Genomic DNA, 27500 nt, shown 5'->3' with positions numbered 1-27500 from the left:
ATGTTTGGATAATTTCGAATTTTATCTTGCACGGTTTTCAAAAGTTTGATTTTCGAGCGGATAAATGTTGACTAAAGTACATGTAAACGGGTTATAGCAGAAAGTAAAAGAAGATTATTATGATTTCTCAGCATATAAGAGACTCGTTCTTGAACTCTTGGTGGAATACTGTTTCTTACACACCCCTTGGTGAGAACATCATTAATTATTTTTCATAACACAAACTTGACACACGTACGTGTTTTAACAATTTCAAGACATACGACTGGCTGCTCCTAGGTGATGACCAGCTCACCAATGCCACACATACAATGAAAAACAAACAGCACGATCAAAATCGATTACTCTGTGACGTATAATTAACCTGACAATCATCTGTCTGTGACGCTACAGTTAGCTACAATTGCCACGGTTATAAATAACTTTCAGTCGAAAAGGATGTTAAAATTTGCTTAAAACCTGTTTTTTGAGGATATGTAAGAAATAGAATAATACATTCGTGTCCGTTAGATACCATTTATCTTACAACTCGTTGCTTAAAAACGTATCAAACTCACTTTCGCTCGTTAGATACATTTTAAAACAACTCGTATTATTCTCTATGTATCATAAAATCAATAGCCAAATCTTTCATTATTTTAAACAATGTTCACAGCTGGTGAATTTACGCCGCAACGTGTTGCTAATCCAGTTTCATGGTGCAAAAAATGTCCAGATGCAAATCTAGGCAGTCCAGTGATTAATCTAGCGGCTTCTGATTATACTTTTCAATATTGTTGTCATCGATTAAAAACACATCCATCCCACACTAACAGTATTCTAATACTGTGCGAATACAGAGTAAGCCTAAATAAATTTACAATAATGTTTGTCGCTTTAATAAATCTTTATTTGCACCATACAGAAATCATTACTGCAGCATGATAACGTATTAAGCAGAGAATGTATCTATTTATATTAATTACTTGTACTTATATTATTATACATGTATCTAGATTAAGAAATAGGCTTCAGTAAACCAAATAGCTGATCTTTATAGGTATTTTATCAAATACACATCCCCTCCCCCATACAAATAAATGTGAAGTGCCACCAACGTTTATTTAATCATATTAAGTAAAACTTAGTTTTCAGCGTAACCGTTCAACACAGGTGACAGTGATGGCAAGATGATAGGTCTGTATATTATAAACGTGAGAAGTTAATTTATTTTAGTGTCAACACTGGATGAGCCGACATGAGGTCAGTTTATAGCATATTATGACAGGTAACCACACACCTGTCGCTGAGAGGAAAATCCACACACAAACGTGAAATCAATAGCAGCTGGTGTTTACAATCAGCCAAAATTTTTTTTACTGGGATTGGACTGCGTTGGATTAGATTGGATAACATATTAATGTCCCTATACCCAATTAAGATTCATGCACGTCTCTCCCGGGCACAACCTGTGACTGGGTCCGGGACAGAAGGGAGAGGGGATGGGGGTAGGTGGGGAGGGGGTTAGAGTTGGAAATGGACAGAAGTTTTAAAATAGTAATTAGTGAAAAAGTTAATAGAATTTAAAAATAAAATAAAAAGTTAACAAGCCAAAAAATTAAAAGGAATTGACTGTTCGGCTGAATATTTATATAATTTAGAGCATTTTAAAACAGTCCAAAAGTAAAATAAGAGAAAGAAGAGAGGATCGGACTATTTAATAACATTAAAAAAAAGAAGTAATTTCGTCATAAAATTTTGAACGAAGGTCTAAAAATGTATCCGATATAGTGGCCTCGTTACGGCCGTTACGGTGCACAGCTTGTAGGGACCAGATGGGTTGCATCCCGTCAAGGAAACCCCTAGATTGAATCGGAACAAAACCATTTTTCTTAATCAAAACTACACAATGCTCTCTCTCTCTCTCTCTCTCTCTCTCTCTCTCTCTCTCTCTCTCTCTCTCTCTCTCTCTCTCTCTCTCTCTCTCTCTCTCTCTCTCTCTCTCCCTCCCTCCCTCCCTCCCTCCCTCCCTCTCTCTCTCTCTCTCTCTCTCTCTCTCTCTCTCTCTCTCTCTCTCCCCCTCCCTCCCTCCCCCCTCCCTCTCTCTCTCTCTCTCTCTCTCTCTCTCTCTCTCTCTCTCTCTCTCTCTCTCTCTCTCTCTCTCTCTCTCTCTCTCTCTCTATATATATATATATATATATATATACTCTTCAAAAACGTAGGGGAACCTGAAATATTAATGTTAATATCAACTATTAGACCGAATATACGTTCAGGTCTGTTTATCAACACACCGAAACAACATTCAATAGTTTGCACGTACATCACACAGTTGGCCCGTACACGTGCGTGGGGTGTCATTCTCGATTTTGACAATTTCCGGAAAGTCGATTAATCACTGGAACATTATTTCTGTCAATCTTTGTTTTCAAATTAATTTTTATATTTTATATATTTTTTATTAATTCACTATTGTCATATAACCATTCCCCATAGATAAAATACCTTACAATTCTGGCAAATGTAAATTCTTATTAGAGTTCCCCTATTTTTTTTGAAGAGTATATATGTATATGACTTGTACCTCCCCCCACTAGAATGTTCCCGTATACTAAAGATTGTGCCACTCGCTCAAGATATCGTTCTTACCAGCCTGCAAAGGAATTATGAATGCCGCCTAACAACATTACAGTAATGATACGAGCTCCCTGTGGGGAAAAAAAATGCCTAGATTGATAATTGATAACATTTTTTTTTTTACCCTCCTCTCAAAAATGTTTTAAAACGCAAAATAAGAAAAAAACGAAAGGAGGAAAACAAGAGGAGAAATTGAAATCCTCCTCACAAAAATGTTTTAAAAAGCGAAAGAAGAAGAAAGAAATCATGGGGGTGGGGGGTGGGGGGGTGGGTGTTTAAAAAGAAATAAAGAAAAGAAAACAAGATCCAAAACAAGAACAACAACCACACCAAAAAAAACCTCACAACAAAAATACTTTTAATTGGCAAAACCCTTCACCAAAACCCTAGCCCGCTTCTGAATACTATTTACACTGGCGGCGTATTCAGAACAGCTGTCGAGGCCAGAACTCTGTTACCAAGTTAGAAGTTATGTCCACGACAGGCGTGCTTTAACAGTTCTCTGTTATCCATACCCATACTGAGGAGAACGAACGCCAGTAAATGCTCCGATTCCTCAAGAGTCGACTCGTCAGTGACAACTAAAAGAGATTTGTGGAAGCGACGGCCCTCCATAGTTTTATTTAAGCCTCACATTACGAGCCGCGTAACGAGTCGCTGACATATTCCGTAGGAGCTCACTGGGATAGCACAATGGATTACCAGCGCTACACGATGAGGGCCGCGAACTTCACCTTTCTTTTCTTCACACTGCTCATTATAGGTGAGTACAAGACATACTACACTTATACCTGCATGCTAGACGGTTTAATATGCACCTGTACGGATGTACGTATAGATATTATATACATGCACGTTCGTATTTTGTTACAGACTTCAAAGCAAACATAAAAATGCGTATTTGAGTCATTTTACTGTACCATTTTATTATTAAGTTTTTATGTGGGTTTTTGCCATCTTCATAGCGTCGACGAAGAAAGCGATCGTTTTGCATAACTAAGATTTTTTTTTTTTTTACACAACCAGATGTAGAGAAGTCACATTTCAAGGAAGACAGTTTTCGCCAGTAATATCTAACATTCTGAGAGGCGCGCGTATCTTTAAGAAGGAATCTCCAAGAAGCAGCTATGTATCAGTCACTTCTTTTAATCAATTATTTCTATAAAACAGTCACCTCAATTAGTCCACCATCTGTAATCACCCATTTTAAAGAGACTGTCATGAGATTGCTGCAAGATGTTTTGGTGACTAAATAAAATACAACTTGTTATTTAGAATAGCAGATAGCTTCAATTAATTTCGTTGAACCGTTCCAAATTAACCGTTAACATTACCTCATGAAAGTACACAACCTTTTCTTTTCGGACCTAATCCTACAGGACATTTGCAAATTTAATAGCACCAAAAATACCCCCCCCCCCCCCCCCCCCTGACCGCTATCGACCCTGGTCGGGCTGTTTGTACTTCCTTGCACATGCCAGCGCGGGCAATCCCCTCTTCCATCCTCCTCAACCCTCTCCTGTCCTGGACGGAGGAGCCGGCGGAAGTAACACCTGCGCCCATGACAGGCGTGCGCTACAACAGCTTGCTCTGAATATGCACGTTAAAACCTACCTACCTATCTGCCTTAGAATACCAGAGTCCATAGGCGTACGGGCTCCCATTTTTGTTAGGGGACAGGATCATTTTCCCCCAAATTAAAAAAAATCTGGATATTCGTTTTAGCATTACTACCAAACAACTATACAGGGGTGTGGAAATGATCAATATTTTACTAGCTCGCCGGACCAGAACCAACTTAAATTTACTAGACTTTCTATTAGTCCGTCAGCATATAGAATACATTATAGTTTAACAGTATTATAATATACTCTGTCGTCACTATATATATCCCCTGCGCGTGCTGTAACCTCACCGTGGTGCAGGGGTGTAACATTTTCTTTGAGAATGGCCAATACAGCACAAAATTGAAGTTTTTAGTAAAATTCAGTATCTCTCTGTGATATTTGTGTTTTTGCACAGTTCTTTACACTGTTTTTGTTTAAATCTTTAATTTTTATATTGATATTTGCATTACCATAGTTTGACACCCAATAGCCGATGTATTTTTTCGTGCTGGGGTGTCGTTAAACATTCATTCATTCATTCACTATATATATATTTAATGACAAAAATAATTTTCATGTAGCAAACGAAAACAAGACCCAAACCTTGACTGACAAATCAATAAATTTTGAAATACTCTGGTAAATACTATGTTTTTCACATTTCTTTTATATAGATTTACAAAATTCAAGTGATATCCCGAAAGTGTTTAACAGAACTATCTATTCAGAACACACCACGGATTCAATGCAAAAACAAAATATGTATAGAACAAATTAAATTAATCAGTGAGAAAAAGACGGATCGCACGTCGGACTGATGATTACATTTATTAACTCGTCCGTCAGAATTTTTACTCGCATTTGGCGAGCGGGAGAGTACTTTCTGCAGCCCTGTAGGCTATATACGGTTGCAAACGAACCACCACGCATTTTTACACAGATTACAACTAATATTGTGGGTAGAATACATTGTGAAAAGGTTTCAGGTAAGATCATTTTGACTGAATAGCGCTATAGGTTTTGCCCGAATTTGAGGATTTGTTAAAGCAAATTTACCCCCACCCGTTTCGTACGCTTATGGCAGTGGCTGCGTGTATCCAATGTGTTTGCGGTTGTGAGTTAATGTTCGTAGCAGATCATTTGTAAAATTTCGTATTTTATTTTTTCTCGTACGTACGAAATTATTGGGAGGTAAAATCTGGTTTGGGCTACTATAAACCTTAGGGCAAGAAACACCTTGTTTACACAGACAATAATTATCAAAAGAAAGAAATGTCATTAATATGTAATTTCAGTTATCAACAAGGCTCAGCATGTCGTAAACATGTTAAAGTGGCAGCAAACTCGGGGTAGTGCCTTTAAGCACTCGCCTGTGTCAAGCAGACTGAGTGACGCTACGTAATTACCGCTCTTAAAGGTACCTGACTCTTTTGCAAAGTGTATGGTATTCCTGTTAAAAAACTGAGTGTCTTGTTTGAAACAGCAATTGTAGAGTTGCCAGAACTTACTAATCCGTTCATCTGGGGTCTGCCTGGACCCCACCGCTAGTTCAAGCCTTTCTCGTTTCTAGTCATACTTTTGTCTCGGAATGATTATTAATATTATCACTCCCTGACCGGCCCGGGCGGGACCTAGCCCAGTGATAAAGCGCTCGCTTGATACGCGGTCGGTTTGGGATCGATCCCTGTCGGTGGGCCCATTGGGCTATTTCTCGTTCCAGCCAGTGCACCACGACTAATATATCAAAGGCCGTGGCATTTTGCCTTCCTGTCTGTGGGATGGTGCATATAAAAGATCCCTTGCTGCTAATCGAAAAGATTAGTCCACGAGGTGGCGACAGCGGGTTTCCTCTTTCGATATCTGTATGGTCCTTAACCATATGTCCGACGCCATATAATCGTAAATAAAATGTGTTGAGTGCGTCGTTAAATAAAACAGTTCCTTCCTTCCCTGGCCGGCCTCGGCGGTGTTGTGGATAAGCCAGTGGACATACGGCTGGTAGGTACAGGGTTCGCAACCCGGTACCGGCTCCCACCCAGAGCGAGTTTTAACGACTCAATGGGTACGTGTCAGACTATTACACTCTTCTCTCTCACTAACAACTAACCCACTGTCCTGGACAGACTGCCCAGATAGGCTGAGGAGTGTGCCCAGGACAGCGTGCTTGAACCGTAATTGGATATAAACACGAAAATATAATTAAAAATGAAATGAAATAATAATAATAATAATAATAATAATGATATTCTGGTATAAAACCATTTTGATTGAATGATATTATTGTAGTCACATGTCCGCCGCATTGAACAATGGGATGAAACTGGACCCCAGAATACTACAGTACTGATTTCACCTCCCGGTACCGGCTCCCACTCAGTGGGTTATACGGCCACTACACCGACTTCTCGCTCACTGACCAGCCCAGATAGCTGAGGTGTGTGCTCAGGAAAACGTGCTTGAATTTTAATTGGATATAAACACGAAAATAACAGTGAATGAATGACTGAATGAATAGAATTTCAACAGAATCACCACAGGCTACTCCAGCTCTAAGTTCTGCCAGCCGTTTTTCGTTAACGTTTGCGAACTATTTTGACTGGTTTCCGAAGTGGTCATTCCTTTTAAACCAGTCTAGCGGACGTTTTTCTGCTCGGTCTGGCTGAACATGGACCAGATTTCACGCTAACATGATTTAGAATTCATTGAGGAGACGTGGTAGTGAAGGTTGCACTATACCAATTAATTTCCGGCTGGGTCGAAGTTCGAGGTGTACCGAACTTTTGATAGAGAAGTTAACACCACAAGTCCTGTGATTGGTTATAAATGTGAGTGTGTTGGTTGTAAAAAAAATTAGTTTCATCTGGGCTAAAAATGTATGCAATTTTATTTGATGTAGTACCACCGTGTCAAGTAGCCTTGTGCTTGGAACATGTATGGGGTACCTGTAAAAAAAAGTACTAAAATTTTGTGCAAAACTAGGGGTGTTGCAGAAACATCTGGTTATACCGAAAATGAGCCATGAAAGGTACCATTTTCTGCAGTTAATACTTTGAGTTAGGGGTTGTAGTACTGATATTTATGGGTCACAGTTTGGTTGATATATTGCATATAGTGTTTTTAAACACAAACGTTAACATGGTGGCCTATGGGATTTGAATTGGTATAGTCCAACCTGAAAAGTCCGGGAGGCAGTGAACTTTTAACAAGGTCACTGTTACATTTGGGTCTCCTTGTCAACAATCTGTCTGTATCGCTATATATACACTGTACTGAATATACGCCGCAGAGAGAGTTAAGAAATATTTGTATTAACAACACCTGTAAAACTTGCATATTTACGCACACTCCAACTGCAGTACTCTGTGACATATTATTTAAACACACTTTCAAAACATCAAAGAACTTTTTTTCACTCTCCAATGTTAAAATAATAAACTTTACATTAAAATGATATTTGCGAAAACAAGTTTTGCCGTGGCAATTTCAAGGCTATATCTTGCGGGAGGTGGACGAGAGGGGGTCGGGAGGGGGCACGATGCCCCCTAGAAAGTACGAAAAATGCCCCTTTTTAGTTTAAGACAGATCTTTTTTGTCTATCTGTGGAACACTCTATCATTAAAATACCCCGATATTTTTTCACTGTCTCTAGTCCCTATTGTCTAATTCACAAAGTTTTCTTAAAGTGACAAACCCTAGTTTTTTTTAAACACTTTGACGTATTTTTCACTATTAGAACCGTTATTAAAGTTATCCGAAGAATTTCCAGTCATTCTGGTCCGCAAGGCTCAATGGGTAGGTGTAAACCACTTGCACCGACCAGTGATCCATAACTGGTTCAACAAAGGCCATGGTTTGTGCTATCCTGCCTGCGGGAAGCGCAAATAAAAGATCCCTTGCTGCTAATCGGAAAGAGTAGCCCATGAAGTGGCGACAGCGGGTTTCCCTCTCAAAATATAACTGTAAATAAAATGTGTTGAGTGCGTAGTTAAATAAAGCATTTCTTTCTGAGATGTAACGGTTATATGGATGAACTCTGGTCTATTTTTAAGAATATTTCCACGTTTCAACGTCACAGACTTGTTTTATTTCACTCTGCTGTAACTTTATGCAAGTGTGTTACCGGTTTGTATATTAAAGTATTCATTGTCATGAGTTTAAAACTAGAGTCTGTAATTTAAGCTATCATTCATTTCATTTAATTGTTTTGCTTATATCCAATTAAGGTTCAATCACGCTGTCCTGGGCAAACACACCTCAGCTTTTTATTTTAGGCTGTCTGTCCAGGATCGAGGATAAGTTGTTAGTGGCTAGTGGTAGAGAAGAGGGTGTAGTGGTCGTACATATACCCATAGAGTAGTTAAGCCCTCTTAAGTAACATCGCAATCTTTTTGCACTTTCCTGCGAGATCGCAAAGTTGCAATAGTGAATTTTGAATGAAGTCTGCAGTTTGGCATGTTATTGTTTCTCGATTTAGTTTTATTGTATTGTATAGCACATAGTTTGCAGTAATGCACGATAGAACTAAATATCCGCTTAGCATGTTCATAACAGGTAATCTAAAGTTTGTTTGTTAACGACACCACTAGAGCACATTGATTTATTAATCATCGGCTGTTGGATATCAAACATTGGGTAATTTTGACATATAGTCTTAGAGATGAAACCCGCTACATTTTTCCATTAGTAGCAAGGGATATTTTATATGCACCATCCCACAGACAGGATAGCACATACCACGGCATTTGATATACTGACTGAACGAGAAATAGAACAATGGTCCCACCGGCAGGGATCGATCCCAAACCGACCGTGCATCACTGGGCTACACAGCAATGCATGAGGGAACTGACTATCCAGGTTCACAGCAGTTACTCTCTGTAGGCTACATCATTCAGTCCAGATGTCGGCTCACAATTCACACGTTTTTGACATTTTGGCTTGACATTCAGGTATAAAGAACCAAACAGTTACATTTTTACGAAAACGTAGTAATATTAGAAAAGACAAAATAGACCCCCCCCCCCCAAAAAAAAAAAGGAAAAAAAAGAAGAAAAAAAAAGACAAAAAAACCCCCAACCCCATGCAAAACACCCCCCACACCCCAAAAAAAGAACCCATACAGAAAACAACAAATTCCAACAACAGAAAACAACAACAAGAAGACAAAACTAAACAACACACACCGAGAGTCTGTGAAGATAGGAGAGGAAAGTAAATACTCAAAGAAGAAAAAAAACATAGTCCTGAAGCCTTATCCAAAAATAATGAACGATTTCAAACTGGAAAGTTGAAACACCGTAGCAACATAACAGTAATCACCTTTCTTCCGTAGACACGGATTTAGGAAGGTGCCAAAAAGTGTGGTGACACACGCACACTTATATATAAATATATGTAATTTGTTTTACAAAAACCATTGCCACCCGCTTCCTACGCTTGTGATAGATACGACACGTATAATTTACAGATGTTTGGGGCCCATTTTGTAATAAACGGCACATTTTAGTCAAATAATTATTATAATTTGTCATAAGTGCCCATTTGATAATAACAAGAAGATGCATTCTGCAATAAAAATAAGAGATCATAATATCTAATTACTGAACAAGAAAGGCCTATTTTAGGACCCTTAAAATGCAATACTGTTTAAAACCAATATTCAATAAAAAGTTCTAAGTGCTTACTAAAAAAAAAGAAAATTATTTAACTCGTTTTACTTTTAGACGTCTTATTATTTACACTTTATCACACAACGGAAAACTGGCAGTGCATACTATTGTCTTCAACAAGCAATCTTGTAACATGGGTTGGAACAGGAACATATCCGAGCGGAGACCCCACGGCTTCTAGTACACCAAGCGAACGTCGTTTCATCACTTTTTGAATAAAATTATAGTATTTTCATTGTTAAAATCATTGATGTGTGGCGAACATTACGACTGTATAATATTTAATGGTTGTTCACCCTCTCGTAACGCCACGGTCACGAGCTGTAAAATTAAATGTACATCGACATCTCGTGTCCCAGCGGACGCCGTGATGGCCCAGTCAGTCATAAAACTTGAGCAAACATCGCGCTGTCCTCCTTTGTAAACGTCACCAGAAACCTGAGTGTACGTATCAACAAGTCATTGTCACAAGTCACACTCGTTAATATCAAGGTCGTGGAATACGGTAAGACCTGTCCAATATTTAGACTGGTTTTTAAAAATATTATTTAAAAAAAAAAACCCCACACACAAAAACAACACATACTCAGTAACTGCATTGTGTCGTTGGTTCCCTTTGAAAGAATATTATAATATCGTCACCCCCCCCCCCCCCAACAAACCCCCCCCCAACCAAACAACAAAAAACCCAAATAAACATCGAAACTAATTTCCATAAGCGTACGAGACAGGAGGTGGGTGAGTGTGGGTGTGTGCGGGGGGGGGGGGGGGGGGGGAGAGCAAATCCTCAAATTCGAGCAAAAAAACCCCCATAGGAGATATTCGGCCAAAATGTGCTAACCTGAGACCCCTATTTCCATCATTCTACGGGCAACATTAGTTGTAGTCCGTGTACATATGCGTAGTGATTAATTTGCAACCCTATGAGCTTATTTGGCAGTAATGCTAATATGAATAAATGGTGTTATTCAGATTCGGGCATTTTCGTTTAATTCGGTCAAACTCGACCTGCGCCCTTACAAAACTGGGATCCCGTACGCCTATGCGAATTTCTGCTTCAAAATGCTCACAGAATACAGCAAAAAGCTACAATTTCTTTTAATATGTGCTGTCATATGTGCTGTCTATTAGACACACACACATACACACACACATACGCACGCACGCACACATACATATATATATATATATACACATCCAGACAGACGGTCTCTATTTGACTTTATTCCCAGCATCGCTCAACATGCTGTAACTGGATCCTTTTAAATTAATTTGCTGTACAATTGTGAATCACTCACAATATAAGTATCCTTGTGACGAAATATATTAAAAACGTTCAAATCTGACGAAACTAGATCATAAGAAGCAATAAGGCGGTCAGGCGACAGATTGATCAATATTTGGTCTGATTTTGATTTATTCCCCCCCCCCCCCCCCCACAACCAACCCCCCAAAACCCGTAAACAACCCCACCACCAACAACAACAAAAAACTTCTAACAAAACAACAACCACAAGAACAACACTAACAACAACAACAACGAAATACGATGACAAAGGGACATTCTGCATGCTGTTATAAATCCTGCTCGAAATATAATATCGCCAGACAGTGTCATCGAAACTTTCTGCTTCAGAATTTCCCATAATGCTACAAAACGTATCTGTTATTAAAAATTAATTAAGAGATGAGTGGGTGTTTTATTTCGCATCCTTCACACGTGATGAAGTCGAACTATGCCTGACCAATAATGTTGGGCTCCCTACGGACCTGCGAAATCAGCAAGCAACATATTTTGTCTGTTACAAACATATTAAAACTCCGGTTATTAAGCGTGTAGAATATGACATCAACTGTGTACCATACACAACCAGCTCACCAGAAACTGACGATCGAAAATACGACATGATTAAATATAGAGAACTCGAATTTAGGATACAGCAGTTATTTTGGCAGATTAATGATGCATTACAGATTTTAAACGTACATATGTCACATGCCATTTCGCATAATGAAAGATGTCTGGCGATATATATATATATATATATATATATATATATATATTGATGTATGAATATCTATATATTGTATGTATGTCGAGGTTGACTATTACATACATAGATATTAACGCACTGGCGCAGGGGATAATTAAATCCTTTCTGGCCTCACAAGTTGTCCCATGCCGTTGCTGTATGTATGTATGTATGTATTGATGTATGAATATCTATATATTGTATGTATGTCGAGGTTGACTATTACATACATAGATATTAACGCACTGGCGCAGGGGATAATTAAATCCTTTCTGGCCTCACAAATTGTCCCATGCCGTTGCTGGGACTCGAACCTGTGGCACCGATTCGCCCGCAAATTGCAAGACTAACCACGATACGCTCTGAGCTATCGAAGCTTCCATAAAAAGGAAGCTCTTTTAACTCAACCATATGCATGGGGCCTACAATCTACGCGGTCGATCCCGCTTACGTGCATGAAACAGTGGGCAGACCTGGCACTGGCTAGTATGTATTGATGTATGAATATCTATATATTGTATGTATGTCGAGGTTGACTATTACATACATAGATATTAACGCACTGGCACAGGGGATAATTAAATCCTTTCTGGCCTCACAAATTGTCCCATGCCGTTGCTGGGACTCGAACCTGTGGCACCGATTCGCCCGCAAATTGCAAGACTAACCACGATACGCTCTGAGCTGTATGTATGTATGTATGTATGTATGTATGTATGTATGTATGTATGTATTGATGTATGTATGTATGTCTGTATGTATGTGTACATGTATATGTGTATATGTGTATGTCTGTATGTATTTTTATATTTTGAATATATCTGTTGTATGTATGTCGGGTTTTGACTTAAACATACATATATTCAATGACGCACTGGCACAGGGGATATTAAAAAAAAAAATATATATGTATGTATGTATGTATGTATGTCTATATGTCTGTATGTGTATGTATGTATGTATGTATGTATGTATGTATGTATGTATGTATGTGTGTGTGTGTGTATGTATGTATGTATGTATGTGTATATATATATATATATATATATATATGTGTGTGTGTGTATGTGTATATGTATACACACACACACACACACACACACACACACACACACACACACACACACACACAGTTGATTCCCGTTGGCTCGAACCCCGTCGGTGCTCGAGAAAGTTTATATATATATAGCCAGAGAACTCGGACTGTAAGAGCTAGACGGACATTTTGACAGTATATATATATATATATATATATATATATATATATATATATATAGAATATTAAACGAGCTTCCATTTCATATCATGTTTATGTCCCGAAATTATTTCTCGTGGGACATAACATGTTGCGAAATGGTATCGAATTTAATATCCTATTTATTACCCATAATCGATCTTGATTTATATCACTCATCTCGTTTGTTAGGGTGTAGTGCGCCATTCGATGACGTCACGAAGTGTTTACGTCCCACTTGGCGTTCTAGTGGGACGTATCACTTTAATATGTAACATGATATTTATAACCGTATGGGTAATAATATAATATAGTAAAGTTTACTTGTGTGCATTTGGAAGAAAAAACAAGAGTTAAAGTTTCTTTTGTTTAGCAACACCGCTAGAGCACATTGAATTATTCATCATCGGCTATTGGATGTCAAACATTTGGTCATTCTGGCATAGTCTTAGAGAGGAAAACCTATACATTTTCCCATTAGTAGAACATAATTTTTTATATGTTCACCATCCCACAGACAGGAAAGCACATACCATGGGCTTTGTTACACCAGTCGTGGTGCACTGGCTTGACGGAGAAATAGCCCAATGGGCCCACCGACGGCAATCCATTCTAGACCGACGGCGCATCAGGCGACCGCTTTACCACTGGGCTACGTCCTGCCCCGCATTTGGAAGAAATATATTTCATTTTAATTTATTTCCGTGCTTATATCCAGCTTTCAGCATGTTTCGTTCCAACCAGTGCTCTCAACTGGTGTAACAAAGACCGTGGTATGTGGGGTGGTGTATGTAAAAGATCCCTTGCTGCTAATCGAAGAATATTAGCCCTCTGAGTGGCTGCAGTAAGTTTCCTTTCTAATTATGTTTGTGGTCCTTGATCATAGTATGTCGTATAACCGTAATTAAAAAGAGATACGTGCGACGTTAAATAAAACCTTCTTTCATTCCTTTCTTTCTTTCTTTCTTTGCCGTTCTGAACAGGTTGGCCGTTTCGACCATGTTCTGAACAAGTTGGCCGTTTCGACCATGTTCTGAACAGGTGCGCCGTTTCGACCATGTTCTGAACAGGTTGGCCATTTCGACCATGTTCTGAACAGGTTGGCCGTTTCGACCATGTTCTAAACAGGTGCGCCGTTTCGACCATGTTCTGAACAGGTGCGCCGTTTCGACCATGTTCTGAACAGGTGCGCCGTTTCGACCATGTTCTGAACAGGTGCGCCGTTTCGACCATGTTCTGAACAGGTTGGCCGTTTCGACCATGATCTGCACATGTATATGAATGGTTCGTAGTTACTGGGTTATGAAACATAAATATAAAAAAGAAAACTGGAGAGGGGTGTGTGGTTAGGTAGGTGGAGGAAGTCGTCATTGTGCAACTTGATATAGCACCTTTACGAAAAAAAGAGTAAAGTTTGTTTTATTTAACGACGCTACTAGAGCACATTGATTTTTTTATTTTATCATCGGCTATTGGACATCAAACATATGGTCATTTTAACACTGTTTTTTAGAGAAAACCCGCTGTCGCCACATAGGCTACTCTTTTACAACAGACAGCAAGGAATCTTTTATTTGCGCTTCCCACAGACAGGATAGCACAAAACATGGCCTTTGTTGAACCAGTTATGGATCACCTTTAAATATTTACCCATTTTATGCAGTTCATTTCTCATTCGTACACCAGGCAGCTACGAGCGAAAGCGAGTGATGTACAATCATAAGAAACAAGTTATAATATAAACGGTCTCATTACGGGAGGAGTATATGGAGGATAATTAAAGGGACAGACCCTAGTTTTTAAACACTAAGACACATTTTTCACCTAGACTTTAGTTTCAACCCGTGAAAATGGACACTGAGTAAAACAAGAGTCTGTGAAGTTGAAATACCCTTAAAAATAAACTAAAACGCGACTCCATGACCGTTACTTCTCAGACGCACGTGCGTTTTTAAAAATATGAAAAATGAATTTTGTAGAAATTTAAGGATGACCAGAAACACTACGGTTGTACGGAAATGGACAATCTAAAGAATGTTTGATTTCAGTGATAATAAACGGCTCTAATAGTGACAAATATGCCTTAATGTTTAAAAAACTAGGGTATGTCCCTTTAACGATTTAGTTTTTTACAAGTACTAACAAAACAAAACAACAACAACAACAACAACAACAAACAAACAAAAAGAAGAAGAAAAAGAAACATAGTTTTCGGTTTTGTACATGTATGGCAGTTGTGGAGTACCACGAAACGTCCATCAGTGGTTTCTGTCATACGATGGTCACTGTTAGCGCTCCGTACTTAACCTGTTTCTTGACCTTTGAAATGCACTGACAGCTCATAAGACCTAAAACCTGTCCTACATCTGTTCCAAGGTTTTTTTCTTTTTTTCTTCATTTTTACCTCATTTTAATGTAGATCTCGCTTTTTGTTATTCATGGCCCGCGGAACAGAGGAAGCCCCCATTCTCCGCGGTATTGTGCTCAGAAGGCTAGACATGCCGTATTTTCTCACGGGGTCATGACCCGGACATGTAACAGGTTCACGACTTTCGGATCCTCACATTCCTGTTTTCAAGGTTATGTTCAAGGCAAAATTAGGGAAGGAAAGAAGGAAGGAAGGAACTGTTTTATTTAACGACGCACTCAACACATTTTATTTACGGTTATATGGCGTCGGACATATGGTTAAGGACCACACAGATATTGCGAGAGGAAACCAGCTATCGCCACTTCACGGGCTATTCTTTTCGATTAGCAGCAAGGGATCTTTTATATGGACCATCCCACACACTAGATAGTACATACCACAGCCTTTGTTACACCAGTAGTGGAGCAGTGACTGGAACGAGAAATGGCCCAATGGGCCTACCAACGTCGATCCTAGACCGACCACGCATCAAGCGAGCGCTCTACCACTGGGCTACGTCCCGCCCAGAAGAATTAGGGAATAGTAATAGGTCTATTCCACACAGACAAAAGGGGTATTTAAAACAAACAAACAAATCCACCCCCCCCAAAAAAAAATCTCAACTTCCCCAAATACCCCCTCACCCCCCCCCCCCCCCCAAACAAAAAAAACCCAAACCCTCAAAACACCCCACACCCTCACGTTTAGAATGTAGAGGGGCGAGGAACGGCCCTGCATGATCGACTGTAGAGTCTGTCGATCAAAATCAATTCGTATTATAGTATATAACTATACATGGAATAATACATATTATTCTCACACAATATAACTCGACATTAGTGAGACTGGTGTGATTGTCAAGCTGCGTGTAATGTACGTCTCATAAAGCACACGTTTTTAAAGGGAAGAGACGTAGCGCTGATCAATGTGCGTTCGGTCTAGGATCGATCCCCGTTGGTGGATCTGTTGGGTTATTTCTCGTTCCAACCAGTGCATCACGACTGATATATCCTGTCTGTGGGATGGTGCATATAAAAGTTCTCTTGCTACTAATGGATAAATGTATCGAGTTTCCTCTCTAAGACTATATGTAATGTTCGACATCTAATATCGATGATTATAATAAATCAAAGAAAAAGAAAGAAATGTTTTATTTAACGACGCACTCAACACATTTTATTTACGGTTATATGGCGTCAGACATATGGTTAAGGATCACACAGATTTTGAGAGGAAACCCGCTGTCGCCACTTCATGGGCTACTCTTTCCGATTAGCAGAAAGGGATCTTTTATTTGCGCTTCCCACAGGCAGGATAGCACAAACCATGGCCTTTGTTGAACCAGTTATGGATCACTGGTCGGTGCAAGTGGTTTACACCTACCCACTGAGCCTTGCGGAGCACTCACTCAGGGTTTGGAGTCGGTATCTGGATTAAAAATCCCATGCCTCGACTGGGATCCGAACCCAGTACCTACCAGCCTGTTGACCATAATAAATCAATGTGTTCTAGTGGTGTTGTTAAACAAAACAAACTTCAGCTGTGTTCTAAAAATGGTGTGCACAAAAAAAGAGCTACAGCCCTGTGTTGAATATGCTCAAACTTCAAGTCACAGAGGGTGGTATTTGCAAACCTATCAGCCCAGATAGTTTCTACATAACCACCGACAGCTAGCTATATCCGTGGTGATATTTTATTCATAACCTACAGTGATTGGATATTTCAACGAAGTGTTACACTATGAGTTATAATTCATCTTTAACCTATTTATGTTTGATTTGTCACAGTGAGTGGGTACTACTAGATATGGTCGAATTTAGGATCTATTCATCTCAACGTATTTCATCTCAAGCTTTGGTGGTTAATAAAGGTAGTACTAAACCAAATACCATCCGGCTGGGTCAAAGTTCGATGATGATGATGATGATAACTAGTTTAACGTGCCCATATACCACTAGGGTTTCGAACACGCCCATCCCGAGTTCGACCTCCGATAAGATCGGTGGCCTGACTCGGGATGGAGGGGGGGGGGGGGGAGGGGGGGGAGGGGTGAAAATGGGCAGAATTTTGAAAATAGCAATTAGTAAAGAAGCTAATAGATTAAATAAAAAAAATAAAAAGGTTACAAGCCAAAAATGAAAAAGAATTGACTTCTCGGCCGAATATTTATATAATTTGGAGCATTTTAGAAGGACAGTCCAAAATTAAATAAGAGAAAGAAGAGAGGATCGGACTATTTAATAATATTTAAAAAAAAGAAGTAATTTCGACATAAAATTTTGAACGCAGATCTAAAAGTTTAAAGTCCGATCGATATGTTCACGCGAGTGGCCTCGTTAAGGCCGTTTGGGTGCACAGCTTAAAGGGACGAGATGGGTTACATCCCGTCAAGAAAACCCCTAGATTGACAGTCGATAGACGTTGAAGGTGTAGTGCTGTGCTGAAATACAGATCTTGAGAAGCCGGATCCGTCTGAACGAGAGAGAGTATCAGACTAGGGTATAGTGCAGTCGTCATGGGTTGGTATAGTGGTGCGGACGGGCCCGACTCCGGAGGATACAAGATGGTATCACAATAAAACAAAGTAAAGTCTACAAAAAGAGTAGTAGGGGCCGACCCCGCTTCCTATTTCTTCTTAGAGTGGGGCGGTCAATCTTCCAGTGCTGCTAGGACAGGCTCGTACGTAGAGACTAAACGCGAACAATCGTGGCGTTCTGCGGAATGGACGTCATACAAGTCACGAAAAAAACCAAGTCGACAGTCAGACGGAGAAATGACGTGGAGGCAAGGAATCTCGCTGAAAAAGAATCCAACCTGGTGGTGCAGGCTGTCGAAACGAGAAGCGTTCCAGCGTTCAATCAGTTCCAATGGCCGCATACATCCCAGTAGAAAACTTCATTTCGCTGACAAGAACAACGAAATGAAGGACCCCCAAGTCGAGCACACGAAAGCACGTGCATTGTGCACAAGCGAAACAAACACGTCTAACCGCGTGGAGCTTCAGACTGGGAATCTCAAAGTTCGAGGTGCACCATTTTAATACCTCAAGTCCTGCCATTGGTGACAAAACGTGACAGTGTTTGTTGTCAAAAAATTTAGTTTTATCTAGGCAATCAATGTATGCAATTTTATTTCATCTAGTACCACTGTGTCAAGTAGCCTTATGCTTGAAGCAAGTATGCGGTACCTGTAAAACGAAGTACTATAATTTTGTAAAAACACCCGGTTATATCGAAAATGAGCCATGAAAGATTGCACTTTCTTCAGTTAATACTTTGACGGAGGAGTTGTAGTACTGGTATTTATGCGTCATAGTTTGGTTGATATATGATATATTGCATGTAGTATTTTTAACCACACACGTTAACAATGTCACCTATGGAATTTTATTTGGTAAAGTAAAACCTAAACAACTGTGGCGTGTTCAGGAGGCCAAGCGCTCGCGAACAATTTGACTGGTACTATTGTATTGTATCATATCACATTCATCTCATCAGTCTTGCGAGAAACAGCGATCGCTTGCCCTCCTAAACACACCTCTGGTTTTGCAGTTCTGTTCTGGGATGGTGAAGCTCAATGGGTAGAACGTTCACCTGAGGTGCGGTGGATCGCAGGATCGATCGCCCTCGATTGATTAGTACTTTCCCGCCCAAACCAGTGCCACACAAAGATTGAGGTATGTACTGCCCTGCCTATGCAACCAGTACTCCACTATATGTAATCAAAGACTGTGGTATGTACTGTCCTGTCTATGGGAAGTATATATAAGATTTCCTTTGCTTCTTTATCGATAAGAGTAGACATTATGACGACAGGGTGACTGAAAACAAGTCTTAGGAAGAAATGTCAGAAAAAAGTAACAGGAAAAAAAGTCATAGAAAAAGTCATAACTTTTATATAACAAACTGTATGGGTTTGTCGAGTATGTGGCTTCTTGTGTGTGAACTTTGGTCCAGCTTACTGATTAGGCTAGATACGGGCTCCTATTTTTGTAGGGGTAGGCTGATGTTTGCCCGAATTAAACAAAAATGTCCGAATCTGGATAACAACATTTATTCATATTAACATTACTGCCTAATGTATAGAGTTACAAACAAATCACTATGCCCTTTTACACAGATGACAACTAATATTGTGGGTAGAATGGTGGAAATACATGGTGAAAAGGTTTCATGCCAGCTCATTTTGCCCGAATATTTCTATCTTTTTTGCCCGAATTTGAGGATTTGCTCCAGCCATGCCCCTGCCCCCTGTCTCGTTCGCTTGTGGCTAGATTAGAGAAAGTGGTTAGATTAAAGAAAGTGGTTAGATTAAAGAAAGTGGCTACATATTGTGCATGGATCATCTTCAGGACCGCAAGACTTTGTCAGCATTTGTTCGTGGCGTCGGGTGGAGCTTCCGCTTAAACCACCAACACTGAAAACAAAGAACAGCGACACAAACTCTCAGTGACAAAACGTGTTTGATCTGTCTTTGATTTATTTGCAACAGTAAACCTCTTACTACCTGTCTTTGATTTATTTGCTTGACTAATATATTTTAAAAGTTGTGACTTGTATTACTGTGGTTTTGTCTCCATAACTTTTGTACCTGTAACCTTTTCCCTAGATTCGACAACACTTGGTTTCCTCTCAACCAAGTTTTGAAATAACCGTATATGTAAGACACCAAAAATAGCCTAAGTTAAAAATGTGCGGAGGTGCAATTAATCAAATTGTCTTTTCTTTCCGTTATATATAGTTCCACAAAACTCTTGCGCAATGTTACCGACGACTGTAACAACATGCAATGCAGACAGCCCGTGAAACTCCCAGATTACTACACACATACTCGGCGAACCCAGACATAAATTCATTTATGTTACGTAACTGTACATCTGGCACACGGCCGACAATCTGTTAAGCATCACCCTGTCAGGCGCATATATCACCCCGGCGAAACGTCCGTGAAACTCTAGTCGACCGAGGACATAACAGACAAATTGCGATACAACTGGCCTCGATAGCCTAGTTGTTTGGTATTCGGCTTTAAAGCTAGTAGGTGCTGGGTTCGCATCCAATTACCGGCTCCCACCCAGATCGAGATTTTAAACTACACCAACCCCCCCCCCCCCTCTCTCTTTTAAGCAACGAGTTATAAAATAAATAGTATCTTGTGAATTATTCTGTTTTATAAAAAGTTACAAAAATTAAACGCCTTTCTAACTACATCTTATTTAAGACGAATTCGCACCATTAACATACGTCACAGAACAATCAGTTTTATCAGTGTTAATTTCATTGGTCGGTGTGACTTTCGTGTACGGGTCAACACGGTGAACCCATCATTGTATTGGTTGTGTGTTTATGTTATCACTCTTCATAATAAATTAATTTTACAATCTGACACAGGAAAACCCTCACACTTTATGTAAATATCACAATAGCTCCAATGTTGACAAGCACTGCCCTACTTATATAAAGAGGGCGGGGCTAGATGACACGCGAGCTAATACCACAATGGCATACAGGAACGTCATATGATCTTACGTAGTACTGAGTAACATTAGAACAATTTTCTATGACACAAGTGTCATACGGATGTTACGAGAAAGCTGGGAAATTAATTGTCATCTGCTAGACCGCAATGTAATACCGCGTTGGTTGACACACTATCATTCAAACAATAGTTAATTTAATATGTATTGTTTATACGGAAATATCATCTTAATTCTTATGGTCATTTATTTAATACGTATGAGAGAGAGAGAGAGAGAGAGAGAGAGAGAGAGAGAGAGAGAGAGAGAGAGAGAGAGAGAGAGAGAGAGAGAGAGAGAGAGAGAGAGAGAGAGAGGGCAGTGGTGTAGCCACACTCAAATGTAGCCATCGAGATAAACGAAAGTGTTTTGAAATAATAATTCATTTAATGATTATGACAACATTTCAACACTAACTATATGGCATCATTGATACATGTATAATTTTCTCGAATTACACCGAAATAAGTAAATATTCAACAAATATAGTTTACAAACGTATTAGATCAACTTCTGTAATGTAGTTATTTCTGAACTGTACACCCAATCCATGTTGGAATCGGTACTCAGATACGAACTCAGAACCCATCAGCCTCAAACACAACAATACTGCTTACTGTGTGATATTACACCTTTAACACACACGCCGTTATAGGACCCACCTACTACGGACGAATGAATGATTAAACAAGTAACTTTATGAATAATGAATGAAAGATAAAGTTTGTTTTGTTTAACGACACCATTACAGCAATTTGATTTATTAATCATCGGCTATTGGATGTCAAACATTTGGTAATTTTGACATGTAGTCTTGTAGAGGAAACCCGCCACATTTTTCCATTAGTAGCAAAGGATCTTTTATATGAATCATCCCACATACAGGATAGCATATACCACGACCTGTGATATGTCAGTCGTGGCGCACTGGCTGGAACGAGAAATAGCCCAATGGGCCCACCGACGGGGATCGACCCCACACTGACCGCGCATCAAGTTCCACTGGGCTACGTCCTGCCATTAATAGTGAATATCAAGCATCAAGCGAGCGCTTTACCCCTGGGCTACGTCCTGCCATTAATAGTGAATATCAAGCATCAAGCGAGCGCTTTACCCCTGGGCTACGTCCTGCCCTTAATAGTGAATATCAAGCATCAAGCGAGCGCTTTACCCGTGGGCTACGTCCTGCCATTAATAGTGAATATCAAGCATCAAGCGAGCGCTTTACCCCTGGGCTACGTCCTGCCCTTAATAGTGAATATCAAGCATCAAGCGAGCGCTTTACCCCTGGGCTACGTCCTGCCATTAATAGTGAATATCAAGCATCAAGCGAGCGCTTTACCCCTGGGCTACGTCCTGCCCTTAATAGTGAATATCAAGCATCAAGCGAGCGCTTTACCCCTGGGCTACGTCCTGCCATTAATAGTGAATATCAAGCATCAAGCGAGCGCTTTTACCCCTGGGCTACGTCCTGCCATTAATAGTGAATATCAAGCATCAAGCGAGCGCTTTACCCCTGGGCTACGTCCTGCCCTTAATAGTGAATATCAAGCATCAAGCGAGCGCTTTACCCCTGGGCTACGTCCTGCCATTAATAGTTAATATCAAGCATCAAGCGAGCGCTTTACCCGTGGGCTACGTCCTGCCATTAATAGTGAATATCAAGCATCAAGCGAGCGCTTTACCCGTGGGCTACGTCCTGCCATTAATAGTGAATAGCAAGCATCAAGCGGGCGCTTTACCCGTGGGCTACGTCCTGCCATTAATAGTGAATATCAAGCATCAAGCGAGCGCTTTACCCCTGGGCTACGTCCTGCCATTAATAGTGAATATCAAGCATCAAGCGAGCGCTTTACCCCTGGGCTACGTCCTGCCCTTAATAGTGAATAGCAAGCATCAAGCGAGCGCTTTACCCCTGGGCTACGTCCTGCCATTAATAGTGAATAGCAAGCATCAAGCGAGCGCTTTACCCCTGGGCTACGTCCTGCCCTTAATAGTGAATATCAAGCATCAAGCGAGCGCTTTACCCCTGGGCTACGTCCTGCCCTTAATAGTGAATATCAAGCATCTAGCGAGCGCTTTACCCCTGGGCTACGTCCTGCCCTTAATAGTGAATATCAAGCATCTAGCGAGCGCTTTACCCCTGGGCTACGTCCTGCCCTTAATAGTGAATATCAAGCATCAAGCGAGTGCTTTACCCGTGGGCTACGTCCTGCCATTAATAGTGAATAGCAAGCATCAAGCGAGTGCTTTACCCCTGGGCTACGTCCTGCCCTTAATAGTGAATATCAAGCATCTAGCGAGCGCTTTACCCCTGGGCTACGTCCTGCCCTTAATAGTGAATAGCAAGCATCAAGCGAGCGCTTTACCCCTGGGCTACGTCCTGCCATTAATAGTGAATAGCAAGCATCAAGCGAGCGCTTTACCCCTGGGCTACGTCCTGCCCTTAATAGTGAATATCAAGCATCAAGCGAGTGCTTTACCCGTGGGCTACGTCCTGCCATTAATAGTGAATATCAAGCATCAAGCGAGCGCTTTACCCCTGGGCTACGTCCTGCCCTTAATAGTGAATATCAAGCATCAAGCGAGTGCTTTACCCGTGGGCTACGTCCTGCCATTAATAGTGAATATCAAGCATCAAGCGAGCGCTTTACCCCTGGGCTACGTCCTGCCATTAATAGTGAATATCAAGCATCAAGCGAGCGCTTTAGCACTGGGCTACGTCCTGCCCATTTTCGATGTAGAAAAAGGAAACGAAGAAACCTGCTATCGCCACATACTTCTAACGATAAAGTACGAAGGGATATTCTATATGCACGTTCCTATGGGATAGCACATACCGCAGTCTTTGATGAGAATGTACGAACGAATATAAGAATGAATGAAATAATATATGACTGAATGAATAAATGAACAAATGAATAAACGAATCAATGAATGAATAACGAATGAATGAATGAATGAATGAATGAATGAATGAACGAATGAATTAATTAATGAATAAACGAACAAATTAATGAATATTTAATAACATTCCAACACAAAAATATTTCGGCATACAACGATATATCTAAGTTAAGCTAACTGCGTCATCAAGACACGATCATCCAGTCCACACGTATTAACATCGACCCTACGTTGAGCACGCACATACACGAGATTTTCATTTCAACTTATTTTCGTGCTTATATCCAGTTAAGGTTGAAGCGCGCTGTTCTTGGCACACACCTCAGCTGTCTGGGCTGTCTGTCCAGGACAATGTGTTAGCTGTTAATTGTTAGTAGTTAGTAGTGGGTAGAAGCCGGTACCGTGTTGCGAACACTGTACCTACCAGCCTTATGTCCGATGGCTTAACAACAATGCCAGCGGAGCCGGTACGAGATTCTCCGCAGAGATTTTCCCCAGGCAAATGAACGAGGTTAAAAGCCAGTTTTAATGCATTAAGTTTTGTTTACATTTTCAGTGCTGGTGGCACGTGGTGACCCTGACATCGAGAACGTCGACATACACCAGCGATCACGACGAGCCACCCCCCAGTCAGTCAATGACCGCCCTTCCTGCAAACCAGGAGCGGTACGTGGTTCAGTTAGTTTTATAGTTATCATATTTTCTAATTGTAAAACAGTTACACATACATGTATATAACCTTTGCATAGGGGTGGTATTAGTGATGTTCCATTGATCGATTATAATCGAAAATTGATCGGATTGTCTCTTACGATGTGATGATCGATTATAACAATCCATAATCGATTGTGTGGGAAAATGTCAACTGTAACTGTTCCTCCAGTTTAAATAATAACATTGATGTAAATGTATAGTGGTTTGGGTTTGTTTTCATGTGTACATAAAGAACAATTATATTAAATAGTTATTAAAGGTAAAATTGGTCATTTGCAGTATGAACACGACAATAGGTGCATTATAATTCTTATGGCCATATATTTGTAACCGATTTTGTAATCGAAAGTTGATCAGTTGGTGCCAACCGATTATAACCGATGATCGATGATGAAATGCAAACCTATTCCCATCACTAGGTGGCATGCAGCCAGGAGGTAAAGCGGTCGGCTGATGCGCTATCGGTCTAGGATCGATCCTTGTTGGTGGGTCCATTGGGCTATTTCTAGTTCTAGCCAGAGATCCACAACTGGTCTAACAAAGGGCATGATATGTACTATCCTATCTGTGAAATGCTTTATAAAAAGATCCTTTGCTGCTAATCGAAAAAGAGTAGTACATTGTGTGACGGCAGCGGGTTTCTTCAGTAATTATCTATGTGTTTTTTTTAGCCATATGTTCGACGCCATATAACGGTAATTAAAAATGTTTTGTGTCGTTAAATAAAACATATCGTTCTTTCTTTTTCTTTGATATACCTTTTCCAAGATAAAACAGTTAATATATAATTATTTAGCATGTTTGAAATAGTAATAATATAATTATTTAACGTATTTGTAATAATAATAATATAATTATATATATATATATATATATATATATATATATATATATATATATATATATACACACATATATATACTACTCAAAAGAATTTAAGGGTCAGACGATATTTTCGACATTATTTTCTGAATGTCAATTATATTAGCTAGACCATAATGTCACGCATGGTATTGTTCCATTTTGACGAAAGTGGGTCTAAGCAACCCATAAATAATTAAAATCCACTGTCATTGACACTGTCGACTAGTTCTAATGGCGAAAACATGCTTACATTTGCACGTAAATTAGGGCGAAAGCGAAAGGTCTGCTAAGTGCCCATAACTTGCTTTTTCACAAAGCGCTTCATTTGCACGCTTTGCATGTGTATTCCATGTTCCCAATGCTTAATTTCCGTATAATTGGAGCTTGCGTTCATGTACGGTGCACACTCCAAATTCGACAATGGTACGACGTCAACTGACTATCGAAGATCGAGGAAGGGCTATTGCTTGGCTTCAGGATGGCAATACGCAAAGAAATGTTGCTCTGAGACTTGGTGTTAGTCAGAGTGTCGTTGGCCGACTGTGGCAACGGTACCAAGCAACGAATTCTGTTCGAAATCGTCCACGTTCGGGAAGACCCCGAAGCACTACAAATAGAGAGGACCACTACATCACCAATATGGCTCTACGTCAACGCACAACCACTGCACGCCGATTACGTGACAATCTGCGGACTGCGAATGGAACTCGAGTGTCTGATCAAACCATACGCAATCGTCTGAGAGCCAATAATCTACGCTGCCGTCGCCAGGCTGTTCGACCACCACTCCTACCACGTCACAGAACGGCCAGACGTCACTGGTGCACGCTTCATCTGCGGTGGCAATGTGTTCAGTGGGGTCGAGTGATGTTCACTGATGAGTCCAGGTTTAGTCTCCAGTTCAACGACGGTCGGGTTCGTGTCTACAGACGTCCTGGGGAGCGCTTCGCTGACGTTAACGTTAGACAACGTCACCGGTTCGGTGGTGGCAGCGTCATGGTGTGGGGCTGCATCTCTATCCACCACAGGACCCCCCTCTATGTGGTGGATGGCAATCTGAATGGAATCCGCTATCTGAATGAAATTATCCGGCCGTTGGTTCTCCCAGGCCTTCAGCAGACTGGCGGCGGGGCAGTTCTGCAGGATGACAATGCCAGACCCCACCGCGCCAGGGTGGTAACGGACTTTCTCAGACAACAAGGTATCGCCAGGATGGATTGGCCAGCATATTCGCCTGACTTGGCCCCAATAGAGCACGCCTGGGACGAATTAGGCAGGAGAGTTCGGGATAACCATGCCCCTCCGGCCAACCTTCATGATCTGGGTCAACTTCTTATGGCAGAGTGGCAGGCCATTCCCCAAGAGTTCTTCAGACGTCTGATCAACAGCATGAGGCAACGATGTGTCGAGTGTATTCGCGCCAGGGGTGGATTCACACACTATTAAACGAATGTTCTAATGTGTAAAATCCATGTTTGACAACCTTCAACTTTGACAGCATGTCATGTGACTTTCTTGTATACAGTGACGTTTATTTGTGTTTTTTTGTAAATATGGAACAATAAATTAAATTTTTGGTGTAGTTTACATCATCAATCTAATACACTCTGAAACTTATTTGGTTATAAATGTTTGACCCTTAAATTCTTTTGAGTAGTAATATACATATATATACATATAATATAATATAATTATTTAACAGGTTTGTAATAGTAATAATATAATCAATTAACGTATTTGTAATAGTAATAATATAATTATTTAAACATGTTTAAAATAGTAATGATAATAATGATACTAATTTAACACATTGCAGCCGGTCCCGCCATCCCGGGTGGATACGACTGCGCGACTGAGCGCTCTCCGCGGTCGGTTTAGTGGAATCCACGCCTACATCGTCCCGTCGGAAGATGCTCACCAGGTAACCGGCT

The 27500-nt window shown here is 40.3% G+C and overlaps 1 protein-coding gene across 1 annotated transcript in view; it reads left to right on the top strand.

Annotated features, from left to right (window-relative positions):
• Positions 1-3251: 3251 nt before the first annotated feature.
• Positions 3252-27500, top strand: part of LOC121372644 (xaa-Pro aminopeptidase 1-like) — a 53427-nt gene continuing 29178 nt past the window's right edge. Inside the window, exons 1-3 of the mRNA XM_041499086.1 lie at positions 3252-3379; positions 24548-24657; positions 27386-27490. Of these exons, the coding sequence (XP_041355020.1) occupies positions 3310-3379; positions 24548-24657; positions 27386-27490 (285 nt within the window). The 5' untranslated portion in view covers positions 3252-3309. The remainder of the gene's footprint in view (positions 3380-24547; positions 24658-27385; positions 27491-27500) is intronic.

Source organism: Gigantopelta aegis, chromosome 4 (assembly GCF_016097555.1).
Source record: "Gigantopelta aegis isolate Gae_Host chromosome 4, Gae_host_genome, whole genome shotgun sequence".
In the NCBI taxonomy this organism is placed as follows: Eukaryota; Metazoa; Mollusca; class Gastropoda; order Neomphalida; family Peltospiridae; genus Gigantopelta; species Gigantopelta aegis.
Note: the sequence above shows the minus strand (reverse complement) of the source record. Positions and strands in the feature narration are given on the sequence as shown.